The sequence below is a fragment of the Lepidochelys kempii genome, chromosome 2 (genome assembly GCF_965140285.1).
Source record: "Lepidochelys kempii isolate rLepKem1 chromosome 2, rLepKem1.hap1, whole genome shotgun sequence".
Classification (NCBI taxonomy): Eukaryota; Metazoa; Chordata; order Testudines; family Cheloniidae; genus Lepidochelys; species Lepidochelys kempii.
The window spans coordinates 240,997,391-241,015,560 of record NC_136381.1 but is presented as its reverse complement, the minus strand read 5'-3'; the positions used below and the strand labels follow the sequence as shown (position 1 = coordinate 241,015,560).

At 40.2% G+C, this 18,170-nt stretch overlaps 1 protein-coding gene across 5 annotated transcripts in view; it reads left to right on the top strand.

The window, feature by feature from the left end:
* The window catches only part of KIF5B (kinesin family member 5B), a 67,908-nt gene extending 55,300 nt beyond the window's left edge, over positions 1–12,608 (top strand). For 3 of the 5 annotated variants that reach the window (XM_073334409.2, XM_073334408.2, XM_073334411.2), the window contains exons 21-26: positions 2,369–2,429; positions 2,523–2,594; positions 2,702–2,806; positions 3,279–3,495; positions 7,124–7,256; positions 9,989–12,608. In XM_073334409.2, the coding sequence (XP_073190510.1) occupies positions 2,369–2,429; positions 2,523–2,594; positions 2,702–2,806; positions 3,279–3,495; positions 7,124–7,256; positions 9,989–9,995 (595 nt within the window). In that variant the 3' untranslated portion in view covers positions 9,996–12,608. Of the gene's footprint in view, positions 1–2,368; positions 2,430–2,522; positions 2,595–2,701; positions 2,807–3,278; positions 3,496–7,123; positions 7,261–9,988 lie in introns of those variants that run through there. The other 2 variants (XM_073334407.2, XM_073334412.2) reach the window with 2 other exon arrangements.
* The last annotated feature ends 5,562 nt before the right edge of the window (positions 12,609–18,170 follow it).

The following is an 18,170-nucleotide window of genomic DNA, read 5'->3' as shown; positions in this document are numbered from 1 at the left end:
TTATATTAGTTTGGTGCCACTTTGCTTCAAAGAATAGTCTGTGTTTTAAGAGAATTGTTTTCCCTCCCCATGGCAGCCACAGTTACTTGAGGTTTTTATTGTGATTTAGGAATTCCATTACTGTTCTGAAGTGGAAATGGGCTACTACTTGTAGGATTGTTCACTCATCTTTAATATTTTTTCTTCCTCTCATCTCACTGTTCTCCCCTTCCTCTTTTTAAAAATCAAAGTCTGAAAGTGTGACCTCATTCTGAGGCACCCCTCCCCCACCCCCACCCCCAAAAATAAACATGCTACCATTTAGTTGGCTGTAATGCCATTTCTTTATGGGAGAACCATTTTGGATTACCCACATGCCAAATTTAAAATGGGTAATGGTTTGCCCAGTGCATGCAAGATTGAATTCTCGTATAGACTTCTTCAGGAAACTAAATAAACTGTTTAAGGGAATTGGTTATGATGGCTCAAAATTGGATGTACAAATGTAAAAAGAAATTTCTCTAAATGCCTCTAGCCAGAGGAGCTCTCATGGATATCTTTTTAAAGACTTTGTCCAAAAATTCATTGATTTATGTGGGGACTGGGACACAGAACATATTCTAGTTTACAGAAAATTGGTGAGCATGTATTTGGAAGGGTTACCAGAGAGTTGAATGCATTGTTTTATTGACTGACATGGTAGAACTATGTAATTTACATTTACTGGGTGTCATGTTTTGCCCTGTAGTATTGTAGTTTTCCATAAAGACAAAACCTGAAATTTTTATTCATGCCTGCAAACTTGTAGGAGATTTTAATTTTGTGTAGCTAAAACTTGAAAATCAGTTATGAACTTGGTTACATTGGTCTGGGAGCTGCTGGTTAGTCAATGACCAATGGCAAAACAAAATCCCTTTTAGAGTGATGGCAGCCAAAGTATGTCTAAGGTCTAATATTATCAATCATCAGAGATTTTTAAACAAATGCCCTTACACCAGTGGAAAACGCAGCTTTGTTTTATATCCTGGTAGGTTACGATTTTTTGGCCCATAAAGTCACTTCATTCTAACTCTTGCTTTATGTCCACATCCCTAAAGCTTCAATTCCAACACAATTTTTGTATCTGCCATCTTGAACTGTAGGAGTTAGAAACTCTGGTGCTGTATTTATACCATCTGAAAGCAACTTGGGACCAAATTATATCAAGCATTAATCTCTTAATCTAGCAGTTCCTCATACAGTATGCATAACTGAATCATATGAAGTTTTGATGGCATGAAGTGTAAGATTATCACAATTAGATGATTTTAAAGTGTAGGCCAAGGTATTCATTTTTAACTTTTTACAATACAGTACAGTATCATAAATGTGCATGGCCTTTTCAAACCGAAGACCATGCTGAATACTAACAGTGTAAAACTTCTCTAGTCTCAAACTCAAAAACATATTTATAAATTTGCTGTGGCTCCCTCCAGATGAGATCTGAAATGTAGTTGGAGCTCATGAGCATTTCCTGTTGCAGCATTAGAAGTGGTAGAATAGCTTAATCAATTTAGACTTTTGGTGATACTGGGTGGGAGGAAAATGTTGTTATAAAGACAGGAAAAAAAAACTTGCAAAGTTTGGTTTCCTTTCTCCTTAAACCCAACACTGATTCCCTACTTTTCACCCTTCACTATGTTTTTGATCAAAATACAGTTCCTGGGTCCTTTCCCCAGTATTCTGCCTGAACTCTCCAATTGCCTCATAATTTGAAAGAAGCTGAAACCAGAGCCCTTAACAATAAAGTTGATGCTTATTTCTCAGGAACGAATCTTAAATAGGATGATTGAGAGAGCCCTATAATGTGATTGGTATCATTAGGCTGTTGTATCTTTTGGAAAATGGAAATCTGAACTGCTCATATATAAAGAAAGAAATCAGTAAAACAACATGAAAAGTTTTTTTCAAATTGAATAAATCCCTCAGCCCACCCGCACATAATATCTGTTATCTCCTTGACAAGTCAATGTTAGAAATATTTGTAGGAACAGTAGATCTTTCCAAGCAACGGCTCTGGACCTATAATCAGAACTTTTCAACCTCTGGTATGTTAATATAGCTGTTTTAGGATGTTCTATAACTCAGCTGTCTGAACTGACTTATTAAAATCTCTTTTAACACTAATTGTATACAAATTTTCTCACCATATCCCTGCTCTTCTGGTCTTGGGCTCTTGAATTCTCTGCCATTTGTGACTGATTGTAGGGTGGTTTTGCACTTTGCATAATTAAGGACTTAATCTCCTTTCATTTTGGAACCTAAAATAGGATTTATAAGGTTTGTATTTTACACAAATATAAATGTTTAGCTGTATTAGTGTATATATATATTGTGTTTTGATTGTTAGGGTTATGCAAGACAGAAGAGAACAAGCAAGACAAGATTTGAAGGGTTTGGAAGAGACTGTGGTAAGTTATTACAATGTGTACTTAAGATAAATGCTTGTAACTTTTGTTCCTGTTAAGAATTGTAAGCTGTAAAATACTTATTTATTGTTTTAGGCAAAAGAACTGCAAACACTACACAACCTTCGGAAGCTGTTTGTTCAAGATCTGGCTACTAGAGTTAAAAAGGTAACATGGCATGATAGCAAGACTTGTCTCTATTTAAATGTGGTAGTAAGTAAGTGAGCCTAACTAATTTAATGTAATGTATCACTCTTTTCTGTTTATTACCATAGAGTGCAGAGATTGACTCAGATGATACGGGAGGCAGTGCTGCGCAAAAACAGAAAATTTCCTTTCTTGAGAATAATCTTGAGCAGCTTACAAAAGTCCACAAACAGGTATAGTAAAACTTAAGACTAAATGAAATTAACTTTAGAACTTCAATAACTGTTCCTTGTTCGAGATGTATTTTAAAGGTATAATGCATGTGTACATATTTGTATCCTGGAGTAGTTGTTCATACACTTCAGAGATGCTTGCTTGTCTCAAATTTTAACTTCAATTTTTAATATTAAATACATAGACTAATGTATTCCTGTGAAGGTTTTTTACAATTTAGACTGAAATGGTGGTGTGTTTGTGTATATATAATACAGTGGTATCTATCTATAGTTTAAGTGGTATAGTTCTATTGACTCTTAATACCTAACAGGAAATTTTACTGCTCATATTTATTATTTTAATTAGTTTATTCAGTTTAAACTTTCAACAAAGTAAGTGTTGTCCCGTCTATTATGGTTACTTTCATCTTGCTACAGTGTAATTATTATTTTTTCAGGGAAAAATTAAAGATATTTTGCTTATCCTCAGCTGGTACGTGATAATGCAGATCTTCGCTGTGAGCTTCCTAAACTGGAGAAACGACTTAGAGCTACAGCTGAGAGAGTTAAAGCTTTGGAGTCTGCACTAAGGGAAGCCAAAGAGAATGCATCTCGTGATCGCAAACGATATCAGCAAGAGGTAGACCGTATTAAGGAAGCCGTGAGATCCAAGAACATGGCCAGAAGAGGACACTCTGCACAGATTGGTTAGTAAAGAAAATACCGCAGTTTCCAAACATGTTTTGGTTAACTTTTCTTTCCTTTCTATTGTTCTTCTTTTTGGATAACTTAAGGCCAAATTCTGTCCTGCATACATGCCTGCAGCTCCTAGTAATGTCAGTGAGAGTTGCACATGTGAAAAAAGGCAGGATTTATCACTTAGTACAAAAACTGCAGAAGTTAATTTCAGTGTACAGTACATGCAAATATTTGTAAGTCATTGCTTTGTTGACGTGATTTGTCTCTTCGGTGGGTGGGCTTTCACACCATGTAAAACCTCACCTGCACGGAACAGTAACTACCAAGGTGAATGTTCTGTCTCCTTTAAAAACAAAAGTTTGAACATAAACAAAAAATTCTATAATTTGCTCTGCAAGTCTTTGTTATACTTTTGTGATGGCAAGATTACGAAGTGGCTATCAAAACAAGGGAAGGGACAAGAAACTTAAGTGTACTCAATTTCATTAGCAAATTAGTAATGCCTTTGCTAAAGTAACAAACACAATTTTCACAGTACTTTTTTGGTAATTGATTTGCTTAGTTATGTATTTTGAATAGAAGGATCTCATCAAAACTTGACTCTCATGTCTCTCTAAAACTGGAAAATCCAAGGAGAAAATGCAAGATCTAAGACTTCTGTAATTCAATGTTTTGAACTTAAACACAACAATCCTCATCAACTTCCATTCCGAATGCAAGGTCCATTCTTTCAACTTTGCCTTCTCTAATATCAGTACAAAGCAACATGTACTTCAAAACAAACAAAAAAAGCCCAATCTCAAAACACTCCATTGCTTGCAAAATTTCCCCTCTAGCGAGGATGAGAACAAAACCACATGTGATGGATGTTACTCAAATCTCTTAATGCAAGACTGTAAGGCACTTGGATACTGTGGTGGTGAGAACCGTATAAGAACATGGAATAGAACATACATTTTATTAATTTATAAAAAATTACCCTAATTTCCACTCTAAACAGTAGGATAGGTACAAGTTACTATGCGCAGTAATTATCATAATCTGTAAAGCCATTCCTCTGCATGCTTAAATATTGAAGGTGCTTGCCAATCAAAATATAGTGCTTTTTACTCAAGGATTTAATGCTGTGGCTTAGTACCTGAGCAGCTATCACCTACCATGATTTATTACACAACATAAAGAATAAGATGGTATCATCCCTAAAAAGAGGATGTTGCCCTGTGGAATTTGTTGCCAAGGGATGTTTGTGAAACTATAACTGGGTTCAAAAAAGAATAGGTAAGTTCATGGAGGATAGGTCCATCAATGGCTGTTAGTCAAGATGGTCAGAGATACAACCCTGTGCTCTGGATGTCCCCAAGTCTCTGACTGCAAGATGCTGTGACTGTATGACAGAGGATGGATCACTCAATAATCACCCTGTTCTGTTCATTCCCTCTGAAGCATCCGCATCTGCCACTGTCAAAAGACAGGGTACTGGGCTAGACAAACTATTGGTCTGACCCAGTATGGCCATTCTAATGCTGGGAACAGAAAGTGATGAAAAGAGTTAATCTCTCTAAAATGTCTTGCATTCACAGAAATTGGTAAGGCTGGGAAGAAATGTATGCTCAGAGAGCAAGTTCTGTATCCAAAAAATGATGAGTCACTAGACAACTCTTTTATAGCTCGCATTAATCCAAAATACCAGTTATTAAACAGGAGTTCACTTGACACACATTCTTCTATTATTTGTGGGAAGTCACTGAAAACAATTCTGATATCCGATCTAGCTAACCTGAGGGTGGTCTAACACAGCATTATTATCCATTTTTCTTGTGTTATACAGTAACAGCTTTCAACCTCAGATTTCAATGGCAGATTAAACAACATCAAGAGTATTTGCTTATTTAAACCTGAAAACACAGTAGAATCTTGCCAATCAGTCTATATTGAAAATGGATTTAAAGATTTGTTGCTCAAAGAAGTAGGAATCTGGAAAATTTTCTTTGTGCTGCTGGGGTGGGGCCAGTGCAGTGAGCGAACGTTCCCCACTGGTCAATAGCAGAGCACCACCTCATCCACTAACCGTAATCCAGTCTTCACTGAAGCCCTGAGACAGGACTGGAAAAGCTTTTCCCATCTTGCCTGTCTCCCCCAAAAGCCATACTTCTGAAATGGGATCAGGATAAACCCTGCAGAAAGTGTCTTATGTTTGCTGCAGAAGTAGGGGGGAGAACTGCTGTATTAAAATGGTTTTGGTTGTGCAGACAGTAGTTTGCGTTGAGGGGGGAAAATAGTCCCTTATTTCTGCTTCCTCTTAGATCACCAGAAGGACAAGGGAATGGGGAAGATTTGAGGGTCTCGTTCTACCTTTGTCACAGAGCATAGGGAGAGGCCTCTGATATGCTAGAAAAAGGCCCTGGGCTGACCTATTCAGAGAGTGGCTTTCTGTGAAAGGCCAACAGCTAGCTGGACAGGGAAGGGGGGAGGTAAACTATTTTAGTCCAATTTTATAGAATTGTGCATGCAGATTTCTCTGAGCATACCAACTTTAACTGTAACACAAGCACAGAGCTTCTTGTGCTTCCAAAATCCCAGTTTTAGAGCTGTACCCTCTCTCCTACTGCTGAGGTCAGCTAGGCTTGAGAAATTGCTCCAACTTCAGAGCCCTAAGAGGAGAGTGGGACATGTCCTGGGCCTATTTTATGATTTTTGCTATAAATTGGGAAAGGATGAGGGAGAAAAGGCCCTTCCCATGTTGAGTTGCTGGAGAGTGATGGTAGTGCTCCTGTCCCTGATCTCCCATTCTCTCCCTGGGGGGATTCCTAAAGAGGAAGAGAATCTGTAGCTCGATAAGGGCCATAGCTTCATTTTTGTCAGGGCGTAGCAGCTGTTTGCCAAGATAAGACTTCACCCTGCTAGCTTTCAGCCTAGGCCCCAAAACTTCTCCAGCTGGTGCTGTCAGCTAAGAAGATACCTAGTCAGGATGTAAGAGAATGCATAACCACCATGAACCCTGTTGCTATATATGGTGATCACACTGGCAGATCTTTTGATTCAGCTTTTTGAAGGGAGGATCTGACAGCAACTGCTGAATGCCTGATGTGGTACACCTTAGCCATTAGCAAAAAGTTGGCACCTCCACCTTTGGATATTGCACAGCTTCTGCAACTGCATAACTCAAGAAGCTCAGATATAACAACAGCAGAAACTTCAGTAGCTTGTTTTCTTGATGAGGCAGAATCAGCCTGGTTGGGCCTTAAGGCACAGAGTAACTGAATTTGCACATAGTTCTTCACCTAGTTGGTTTTAAAAGATACTTAAACATCTAAGAGCAAGCTTTTGCCTACAACAGTTGTTGCAGCCTTGTGAACCTAATTTTAATTATCCTAATTAGCATTCATCTGTTTCATACAACCAATCATATGATACATCACCTGAGTATAACAATGTGGTTGTTATAATCCCCAAAACATCACTTCCTTAGATTTTAAAAATGTTTTTCTCATTTTAGAAAGCATGATGCAAATAGTAAAAATATGCATTTCTCAGGGTGTCATAAAACAAAATATTAATGAATTTAAACAATAAAAGGTCAAATGATTAGAATTGCTTGGTATATGATTTCTAACAGTCACATTTTATTTCGTGTAGCTAAGCCTATCCGTCCCGGCCAGCATCCAGCAGCTTCTCCAACTCATCCAAGTGCAATTCGTGGGGGAGGTGCGTTTACTCAAAACAGCCAGCCAGTCACACTGCGTGGAGGTGGAGGACGGCAGGATAAAGTGTAAGTTTCTCTTTGTCTCTAAGGTGCTACAAGGACTCGTTGTTTTTTGGTGATACAGACTAACATGGCTACCACTCTTAAATCTTTCTCGGGGCTGTTTTTTAGTGTCTCCTTAAACTACTGTATTTCATAGTTTGTGTTCGTAATCCATCCAGCTGTGTAAACAAACCACTTGAATATTCTGTGGTTATATCTTGCAACTAGAGGACTATGCTAAAATATGTAAATAAGCAGCCCATACTGTTGCCTCCTTTTGTACACCAAAGTCCAGTTGTGTAGTAAAGGGGCAGTTCTGGGGTTAGGAATCGTACTTCTAATTGAACAAAATACAGAAGCTGTAATGTATAGATCAATTTGCCACAACCATACTACATAAAACATCGAATGTATATGTAAAAATACTCTTGCTGTTTGAGTTGAGTTCTCAGTGTTACTTTTTTAAAGTACTATACAAAGTGCTTCAGTGGTCAGATTTTCAGTAACTGAGATTAGTATGTGATTTTAAAAAAAGCATGAGAGTATATATTACAGCAAATGAGCACTTACTGAAATCAGTGGGACCCTTCACATACTTAAGTACCAGTGTTGATATGGGGCTTTAAAACATATTTTCACACTGATAGATTCATGGCAGGCAGTTGGTTGCTCCCCTCTGCTCACTGTAAAACATCGGCCTCATTTTGAGTATTCCATCTGTCTGAGCATCTGCTGCACAATTAGTTTTCTGTATTGAAACTGTCTGCGTCTTAGGTTGAAGCACAGTTAGAGCCCTGCAGGTCTTCAGATCCTGTATATGTAATAAATCTCTCCTTAAAGACTCAGAATTTGGCTTTTATCTTAGTTCCATTCTTTCCTAGTTACTATTAACATATTTTCTAAAGTTTTCCTTTACACTGGTTTAAGTTATTGAAGGCTATTAGGGGTTATGCTTTTTGTTTCTGGGATTAGAGAGGGGCCAGGGAACAGGAGTGTGAAGTACAAGATTTTCAAGTCCAAGTCTCTTAAGTATCAGACAGCGAACTGATGCTGGCTGTTGATTAGCACCTAGATACCCTGGTGATTGGCTGTTTTATAAATACTCAGATCATAGTTCTCTCCCATTGATAGGATTTGTATATTGACTTTCTCTTACTCTCATTGCCTATTGAGCTGTCATCTCACTTGGAAAAGAAAAAGAACTTCCGCTCTTCGTAGCTGTATACTAGTTGGCATTGGGAAATTCAAGCAGGTAGACTGTTAGCTGTTAGACTGAGTTCTTAAGTTTAGCAGATTAGCCAGCTAAGAGAGATAAGTGACATAACTTTTGAAGCCTTAAATTTTTGTTGTCAGTGCTAAGAAAATCACTTCTGCATTAGGTTATTGCAGTGCTCCCCCCGGGGGGAGCGAGGGGGGGAGGAAAAGAGGGATAGTCATCTGGGCTAGTTAGAAATGAATTTTTTAAAGTTTTTAAAAAATGGAAGAGTTGTGAAACTTCTGTTTAACACTGGGATCTGCAGACCTCCCATTGATGTCGGTAGTAAGTTCCATGTGTCCATCAAAGGCATGGTAATGGCCCCTTGTATTTATGCTTTTCACATTTAATTTTACAGAGTAAAAAAACATTACCAGTGTATGGACAAATGAAGTTGTGCTCTCTTTGAGCAGTTACATCAGTTTTACCACTGAAAACTCATAAATTACTCCTCAGTGTGCAGATCATGTCAAAAACCTTATCACCTGTTCCTCTCTACCTCCCCACTTTCCAGCCACCCAACAATGGTATTTTGTTCTGAACAGGTGTGTGGCAGAGTGTGTGGGAGATTGGAAATGTAGGTACATTATTTAACCATTTCTGCCAGGGTTAGTATGGATATTTCACACTTGAAACTTACTGAGTGGCAGGCTTTTAGGGGTCTTGGAAGAAACAGGGTGTCCACTTTTTAATAGGTAATGTAATTTAATTGTTTTCATGAAAAAATATTAATAAAACAAAAGAAGGGTAATTATTAGTCTACTACCCTTACAACCCAGCCTTTTGGGGATGACTAGTGGGTAAGGATGTCTCATTCCAAAGACCCCCTTCTTTCTAAAACAGCTGTAAAGATACAATTTGAAGAGCATCTTTATCAGGTGCTGCACCCAACCGCCACCCGCCTCAGTGAAAATTTTACATGCTGAAAACTGCCAAAATATCAGTTCTAAGTAGCTGCCAAATTTGTATACATGGGCAATGGTCATAGGAAGTATTGGCATATTATGTGTTTGTATTAATGTAAGAACAGCCATACTGGGTCAGACCAAAGATCCATCTAGACCAGTATCCTGTCTTCTGACAGTGGCCAATGCCAGGTACCCCAGAGGGAATGAACAGAACAGGTAATCATCAAGTGATCCATCCCCTGTCGCCCATTCCCAGCTTCTGGAAATAGAAAAGAAGACACAGGATAGAAGTCTTTTTTCCTGCCTTCCAGGGAATTGGCTACATAAAACAATCGTAATTACTGCAAGCTACTTATCTTCCTGTAAATTGTAGACATCAAGGTATTTAAAACAAACATGCCTGTTGCTCATTTTGACATTGTGAGGTATAAAGCAAACTTCAGACGGTCAATTTGATGAAACCGACTAAAGGTTGAAATGGATAGGGATATTAAAAATAGCACTAAGCACCTTGTTCTTAATTAGTATAAATGATTATATTTCATGTCATTGGCATATGTTTGCATATCTGTTTAACTGTTTTTTCTTTATAGTTGCTGAAAAGTAAATGAAATATGAAGATGATTGGATATCATGCAGAGTGTGTCATTCCATGACAATAATCTCTCCCATTGAGGATTGTAGGATTATTTTTTGAAAATGTATAAAATATACCTGGCCTGTACAGCGCTCTCCCCTCCTACAAATTCTGCTGATTTCCCAACAAAACTAGAGTGCAATTTTGGCGTCTTGAAAAATGACATGTTACTTCAAGTGTAGCTCTGTCCATTACAGTTTGTCTTTCATGTCTTAAATTTAGTCTGCACTGTGCCAAGTTGAATGTATGTTAAGAAAATCTTAGTTCAAATTTCCTAGCTTAATTTGTGTACATTTTATTGTCTGAGGGAATGTGGAACAATGTTGACATTTTTTTTCGTTTTGTTTTTTTAATTTTTACCACTTTAAATAACACTACTTTTCCCACTCTAAGTTAGAACAGCACTGTGCATTGAAGTTCTCCTTAAGTGATGTTCTATGTAGCCAGGACTAATATTATTTGTACAGTGTGAAAATACTGAAGTGTGCTTATGACAGCTGCCATCAGGCACTTAAATCTTGAAACCACAGAACTAAAGATTTCAGTTTGAACAAGGCTGTTTAACTGTTATCTCATTAAGTACCTGTAATGTTATTTTGAGTTAAATACTGTACAAGTAACAAGAGTAAACTTAAGTTTACATGGGAAAAGGCTTTGGCAATAGAATATTTCATCTGTCCTGTTCTTTATTCTATGCATAGCTTGATGGAATGAAACCATTCTGCTTCATTCTGATGAGCTTGTTCACTGTCACCTGAGTTGGACAAATGGATATTTTTCACTAATTTAGCATACACTGAAATGAGCTAGAGTAATTTAGGATTCAGTTCTTATGTTTCCAATACTGTATACATACTGGAATTCTTGAGATGAAATTTAAACTTTCAATTTGAGAAAATGAGTCAGTTGAAGAGCTGGATAATTAATTAAAATCCACTAATAATGGAGGCAAAGAAACATTTTCATAGCTGATACAGCCAGTAATCCCAGAGACGTATGTAAAAACTGTGCTAAACTGAATTGTATTGTAATCTGTTTACTTCTAGAAATATTTAAATGTCTACTCTACAGTAGTTGTATCAAACTTTTTTCTTTTTCTCTTTGCAATATAGTTCTGTAGGATTGGCTAACAACAAACAAACTGTTTTGGTTTTGAGCTGATTTTTCAGAAGTTTTGAGCACCCATAACTTCCACTGAGATTAGGATCAGGCTTTTAATGTGGTAATTTCATCATTTGTGTAATTTATTCCTAGGGTTTTAGCCACTATATTTTTAGAACAGTCCTTCTCAAAAGATAGAAATGTTACCAGATCTTTGAGAGGGAAGGAACTTAGCGATATGAAAGAGAGTTCAAATAGTTTTGTCCTGAACCAGTTAACGTTATCTTTAATATTAGTGGTCTGACCTTTTTTGGCTATTCATCAGGCATAATGGAAACCTAAAAGCTCCATAAGGACCTCAATAGTAAATCACTTTTTAAAAAACTTTTTATACAAAGTAAAATATTTGTGCTATGATATAGCATACTCAAATCTTAGACCTTAATTCAACATACTTTTTTCTGTTTCCTTGCTAACTACTGCAGCTTGACTTTTGTAATAGGTTAGATTTTTAAACCTATTTGTTTGCATCAGCCAGAAATCCTCAATGTTTTGGAGTTTTCAACCTTTAAAGACCTATTTTTGCTCTTTGGAGTGTGTTTCTATCAGTCCTAATCGTGCAAATTCTTCTGAAGCATGATAAAGGCAGCATATCAAGGAAAGAGGACAGTGAAGTGGCAGTTATGATAGATGGTTTTAAATGGAGTCCTCCTAATGGAAACAGCCTTGTCCATTATCTCTGAATATTAATTGCACATTTTCAGACCTCTACATATTTTACTTTACACTGGCTAAAAACTGGCTTCCTTGGAAATATTCTCAGATGAACAGGATCTTTTTCTCATGTAGATGGTAGTTTCATTCCTGTAAGTAATGTATCACGGGTATTGGTGCTGAACATTGCTGTGTAATAAGCAGTAAAATAAACTGTAACTAGCATGTAGCTCAAAATGTACATCACTTTTTTTATATCTAAGCTTTTTTGTTTTAAGCTTTTATGAAGTTTACCAAGAATTGCAACTTACAATTTTCAAAGGAATGGCTTTTTTGTTCTTTTTGATTCAGTTATGGTAGGTCATATGGACAGGACAGTTACTGTTTTGTAAATTAAATCTGTAATAGTCTGTTAAATGCATTGCTGTTTCAATTTGCAGTCTGAGTGGTTTTTATTTTTATGTTCCTCTGGATCATATTTTTTAAAAATGGTTTAGAGTAGGAACTTAAATAAAGGAATAATATTTATTCATGGTGAGCAACTAAATTATTTGCATAACTTAAATACTGACTCACTGCTGTGTGTAACTCTAAATTTGACATGAGATGACAAGTCTACCTGTGGAACACAGTGACTTAATTTCAGTACATGAAGATGCATTAAAACATAATTGGTTTGGAGAAGACGCCATCTAGTTTTAACTTACCTGCATGCTGTAAATGTATCTGTGTTTAAATAAAGAGGAAAAAAAACTTTGAAATGTAGTGAACTTTATTAAGACCTTGCAATAGTGTCATTGAGTCAGCTTCATATTAATACTTTTCACTTGGCAAGACAACATGTATTTTGTTGTGGGTTATAATCATTATACTCCACTTTATTAGAGCCTTTGTTGTGTAGTTAATGTCGGTTAGTGTAGGTGTTGGAAAAAGATTATTCCATCAGTCTTAACAGTTTGCGTTTTTTCACTCTTGTAAATTCATGTTATGAAAAGCTTCCAAGATTGATTGCATCTTATTCATGACAAGACTTTTAAATATGGTGTGAGCTGCTTCAGCAGTGGATTTGTCGACCCACCACAAAGACAGAGGCATTGATAGTATATGCTGTTTTCCTAAATAAACTGATATGGAGAAAAGAGCTTGGATTTGATTTCCTTTTCACCAGTATCTTCACTGACTCCTACAGTTGCTTCTAATTAAGTATGAAATCAGGATAAAGCCAAAATCTCTCTTCTCTCCTCCTCTCTTCCTCCCTCCCCTCACCCCCCCCCCCAAAAAAAAACCCCACCCCTCCTCAGAATGATTTGTAGGGGATTTGCTTGATGTAGAAAACACACAGGCACTCTAAATACACAGGCCTATGTGGTAGGTGTGAGAAACTTCTAGGTATAGAGACTTCCCTAATTGCTCAGTGCAGCCCTTTCACTTGGCTTGTCAGTAATAGTGGTCACACTGAACTGGCTAAAGTCTGACTACAGCAGCCAGTTCCTTTTTCTTAAAAATGGGATAAAAGCACATCCATGGATATTAACTGCTATTTTGCCTTTAAAATACTTCAGTACACCATTTCCTGGTTATGGGAGAGAGTCATTACCAACCTTCCACTACGTCCCCTTGGTTAGATTATGTTTCATAAACTATTCTAGAGGGCAGGTTAGAGTGACAGTGGGGAAGAGAAAGTATGCTGACACTGCTTCTCTCCCTCACCCCAGCAATTTGAGGAATGCAAAAAATGGGTAACAGGGCAGGAGTAAAGCAGTCTGAGGTCATAGGCACAATGGCAGCATGATGTCCTCCCCATACTGTGGCTATGCTCTCATGCACCAACAGAGGATGCCTTCCCATTCTAGACAGGGATGGCAACAGGGAATGCAGCAACAAGGTCCCCCTACTTCAAGAGCCAGAGGGCTGCAGCATGTGAATCCCTAGTACTTTTACCGAGGGTATGTCTACCCTTAAAATGCTACAGCAGCACAGCTACACCACAGTAGTGCTTTGGTGTAGACACTACCTATGCCTGTGGGTGGGGTTCTCGTTGGTGTAGATCAGTGTTTATCAAACCGTGGGGCACACCCCCTGGGAGGGGAGGTGCAGAGAGAAGGCCAGCCATGATGCGGGGCAGGGATGGAGCACCATGCTTCCAGCCACACTCTGCCCTCAGACCAGCTCTGTCTCCAACCCTGTTCAACCTCCAGCCTCAGCTCCACTCCTCCCCTCAGTTCTATCCTTGGCTGTGCCTTCAGCCCAAGCTCCCCAGCTGAGGAAGCCTTGGCTGTGTAGTAATTGGAGAGGGGGGCGCAGACAGATTCAGTTACTGGTAAGGGGGGGGCGGTGGCAACTGAAAAACTTTGAGCACCAGCTGTGTAGATAATGAACTCCCCTGAGAGGGGGTAGCTAAGTTGATGGAAGAATTCTGTGGACCTAGTGCTGTCTACGCAGGGACTTAGGTCACCATAACAATGCTGCTGAGGGCTGTGGATTTTTCACACACTGAACCAATGTAGTTAAATCAACCTAATTTTCTAGTGTAGATAAGCCTAAATGGACTGGGCCTATTAAACTCTTTTCCTGCTGCGCAGTCCATTGTAAAGGTGGCAGAAGGCTCCACCAGAGCAGATGGTCTTGGAGTTAACACCCCAAATGAAGTGAATGGGGCAATTCAAATCTAAATTATTGCTTCCAGCTTTCTGCCCACTTCTGGCAGATGTCAGTACACCAGTCATACTCCATTCACATTTTCTACACAATCATGAGGTGAGAAACTTTTAAATGAAAGCTGACTGAATCTGTACTCACATGACTCCAGAAACTGGGGTTTTATGTGCAGACTTATAGTACGTATGCCTTGATCTGGGCTTGCTTCAGCAGCAATGCAGGAAAGAAGCAAAATAAGAGACACACAAAAATCTGCCCTTTCAGCATCATGATACATCTGAAAGATGGCCACTTTGCACAAAAATTTTCAATACTATAGGGTTAAGAGGTCAAAGCAGAATTCAGCCTCTGGATCCAGTTACCTCAGTTTGTTATATTTTTCTCTGTCCACATTATTCCAGATTAACAAAATGCTTTCTAGCTTTACTTAATTAAAATGTTGCATAAAAACAGGAAAATAAGAGGTAAGGGAGGTACTTTATTTTAAATACTGCTACCAGTCTTCTCAGCCTTCTCTAGGCCTTTAGACTTCAAATCTAATTTTACTAGACCTTTCTGAAAGCAAGACAATTTTCTCAAAAGCCTTCCTAATTGACTTTTTTTGTATGGAGCCATGTATTATACAGCAGGATAAGTAAAGGATAGTAGATAGAGAAATAAGCATGAAAGCAGTTTCATTAGTTCTCCTGGGCACAACCAACTGATCGAAGATCACTTAATCGATCTCTAAAACCAAGTACAATTAAACCCCTTTGTCATCATTATCACAATTCAGGGCAAGAGCACCTATATTCCCCTTCATGATCCAGCAAGGGTACTCACTCACTCTTTAGGCTTCCAGCACCACAGCCCTTACATCTCTTGGGTGGAGACACATGTCATGCTCCCTTGTGACCTGTGTTCCCTGTAAGCTGTGCTGCGCTGTTGGGCGGCCACCCAGGAGAGATTCAAGTGCTGCCCAGTTGACTAGCCGAGTGTGTACAGCTGGCAGCATGTGTTGAGGTGCTCCTTCCCCCGCTGCTTTGCAGCCACATTGCTCCATGCTGCACCTGCTCCTGGGACCCTCCTGCTGGCTGTGCAGAGTAGGGCGGGAAAGAGGAAGGTGCTGATGTCAGGGTGACCCCTTCCTCTCCCCGCACCTGTACCCCATCTCCACAGAGTAGGGGAGAGGGGACAGCCTGGCTCAGGAGGACTCGGAGGTGGAGCTGTTGCAATCTCAGGTCTGAACCATGAGTGACTGAGTGCCTTTCTTAAAGAGATAGTGCATGGTTTCTGAGACTTTCCCAGCAGCCAGCTCACACAGTCTCACTCTCACACACTCTCTCTCTCTCCCCTGCCTCCCCATGAGAAGAGACAGCAGGGCTCAGGACAGAGCAGGGGAGCCTTCTGTGAGTGCCTTAAAGAGACAGCACACAGTGTCTCTAAAAATGGCCATGTCTACACTACGAACGTACTTTGATTTTACATAAGTCAATTTTTGGGAACAGACTGTATAAAGTCGAATGCGTGCATCCACACTAAGCACATTAATTCGGCAGTGTGCGTCTACAGTACCGTGGCAAGCATTGACATTCCGAGCGGTGCACTGTGGGTAGCTATCCCACAGTTTCCACAGTCCCCACTGTCCATTGGAATTCTGGGCTGAGCTCCCAATGCCTGATGGGGCCAAAAATTTGTTGCGGGTGGTTATGGGTAAATGTCGTCAGTCAACCCTCCCTCCCTCTTTGAAAGCAACAGCAGAAAATCATTTTGCGCCCTTTTCCCTGGATTGCCCAAGCAGACGCCATAGCACGGCAAGCATGGAGCCCATTCAGCTCACCGCAGCAGTTATGACCATTGTAAACACCTTGCGCATTATTGTGCAGTTTATGCAGAACCAGCACCTGAAAAACCAGGCGAGGAGGTGACGGCAGCGCGGTGATGAGGACATGAACATAGATTTTTCTAAAACCACAGTCCCCAACAATTTGGAGATCATGGTGTTACTGGGCAGGGTCAAGCTGTGGAACGCCGATTCTGGGCCTGGGAAACTAGCACAGAGTGGTGGGACCACATAGTGTTGCAGGTTTGGGATGATTCCCAGTGTCTCCGAAACTTTCACATGCATAAGGGCACTTTCATGGAACTTTGTGACTTGCTTTCCCCTGCCCTGAAGCAGAAGAATACCAAGAAAAGAGCAGCTCTCACAGTTCACAAGAGAGTGGCAATAGCCCTGTGGAAGCTTGCAATGCCAGACAGCTACCTGTCAGTAATCAATTTGGAGTGGGCAAATCTACTGTGGGGGTTGCTGTGATGCAAGTAGCCAATGCAATCATTAAGCAGCTGCTATCAAAGGTAGTGACTCTGGGAAATGTGCAGGTCATAGTGGATGGCTTTGCTGCAATGGGATTCCCTAACTGTGGTGGGGCTATAGACGGAACGCATATCCCTCTCTTGGGACCGGACCGCCAGGGCAACCAGTACATAAACCACACTGGGTACTTTTCAGTGGTGCTGCAAGCACTGGTGGATCACAAGGGACGTTTCACCAACATCAACGTGGGGTGGCCGGGAAAGGTTCATGACGCTTGCGTCTTCAGGAACTCTAGTCTGTTTAAACTGCTGCAGGAAAGGATTTACTTCCCAGACTGGAAAATAACTGTTGGGGTAGTTGAAATGCCTGTACTTATCCTTGGGGACTCAGCCTACCCCTTAATGCCCTGGCTCATGAAGCCATACACAGGCACCCTGGACAGTAGTAAGGAGCTGTTCAACTGTAGGCTTAGCAAGTGCAGAATGGTGGTAGAGTGTGCATTTGGACATTTAAAGGGTCGCTGGCGCAGTTTACTGACTTGCTCAGACTCAGCGAAACCAATATTCCCATTGTTATTGCTGCTTGGTGCATGCTCCAAAATCTCTGTGAGAGTAAGGGGGAGATGTTTATGGCAGGGTGGGCGGTTAAGGCAAATTGCCTGGCCACTGAATACGTGCAGCCAGACACCAGGGCAGTTAGAAGAGCACAGCAGGAAGTGCTGCGCATCAGAGAAGCTTTGAAAACCAGTTTCATGACTGGCCAGGGTACTGTGTGACACTTCTGTTTGTTTCTCCTTGATGAAAACCCTCCCCCTTGGTTTCCTCTAAATTCCCTGTAAGCCACCCGCCCTCCCCCCTTCAATCACAGCTTGCTTGCAAAGGAAATAAAGTCACTATCGTTTAAAAAACATGTATTCTTTATTAATTTATTATAAAAATAGGGAGATAACTCACAAGGTAGCCCAGGTGGGGTGTGGGAGGAGAGTAGGAGGGAAGGAAAAGTCCACTTCAAAACTTGTTGAATGACAGCCTTCTGTTGCTTGGGCTGTCCACTGGGGTGGAGTGGTTGGGTGCCCAGAGCCTCCCCCTGCGTTCTTGGGCATCTGGGTGAGGAGGCGATGGAACTTGGGGAGGAGGGAGGGCAGTTAAACAGGGGCTGCAGCAGCAGTCTGTGATCCTGCTGCCGTTCATGAACCTCCACCAGACGCCAGAGCATGTCCGTTTGATCCCGCAGTAGCCCCAGCGTTGCCTCATGCCTCCTCTGATCTTCCTGCCGCCACCTCTCCTCACGTTCATCGGCCACTTTCCTGTACTCTGATATTGTGTCCCTCCACACATTCTGCTGAGCTCTGTCAGTGCCAGACAACTGAATG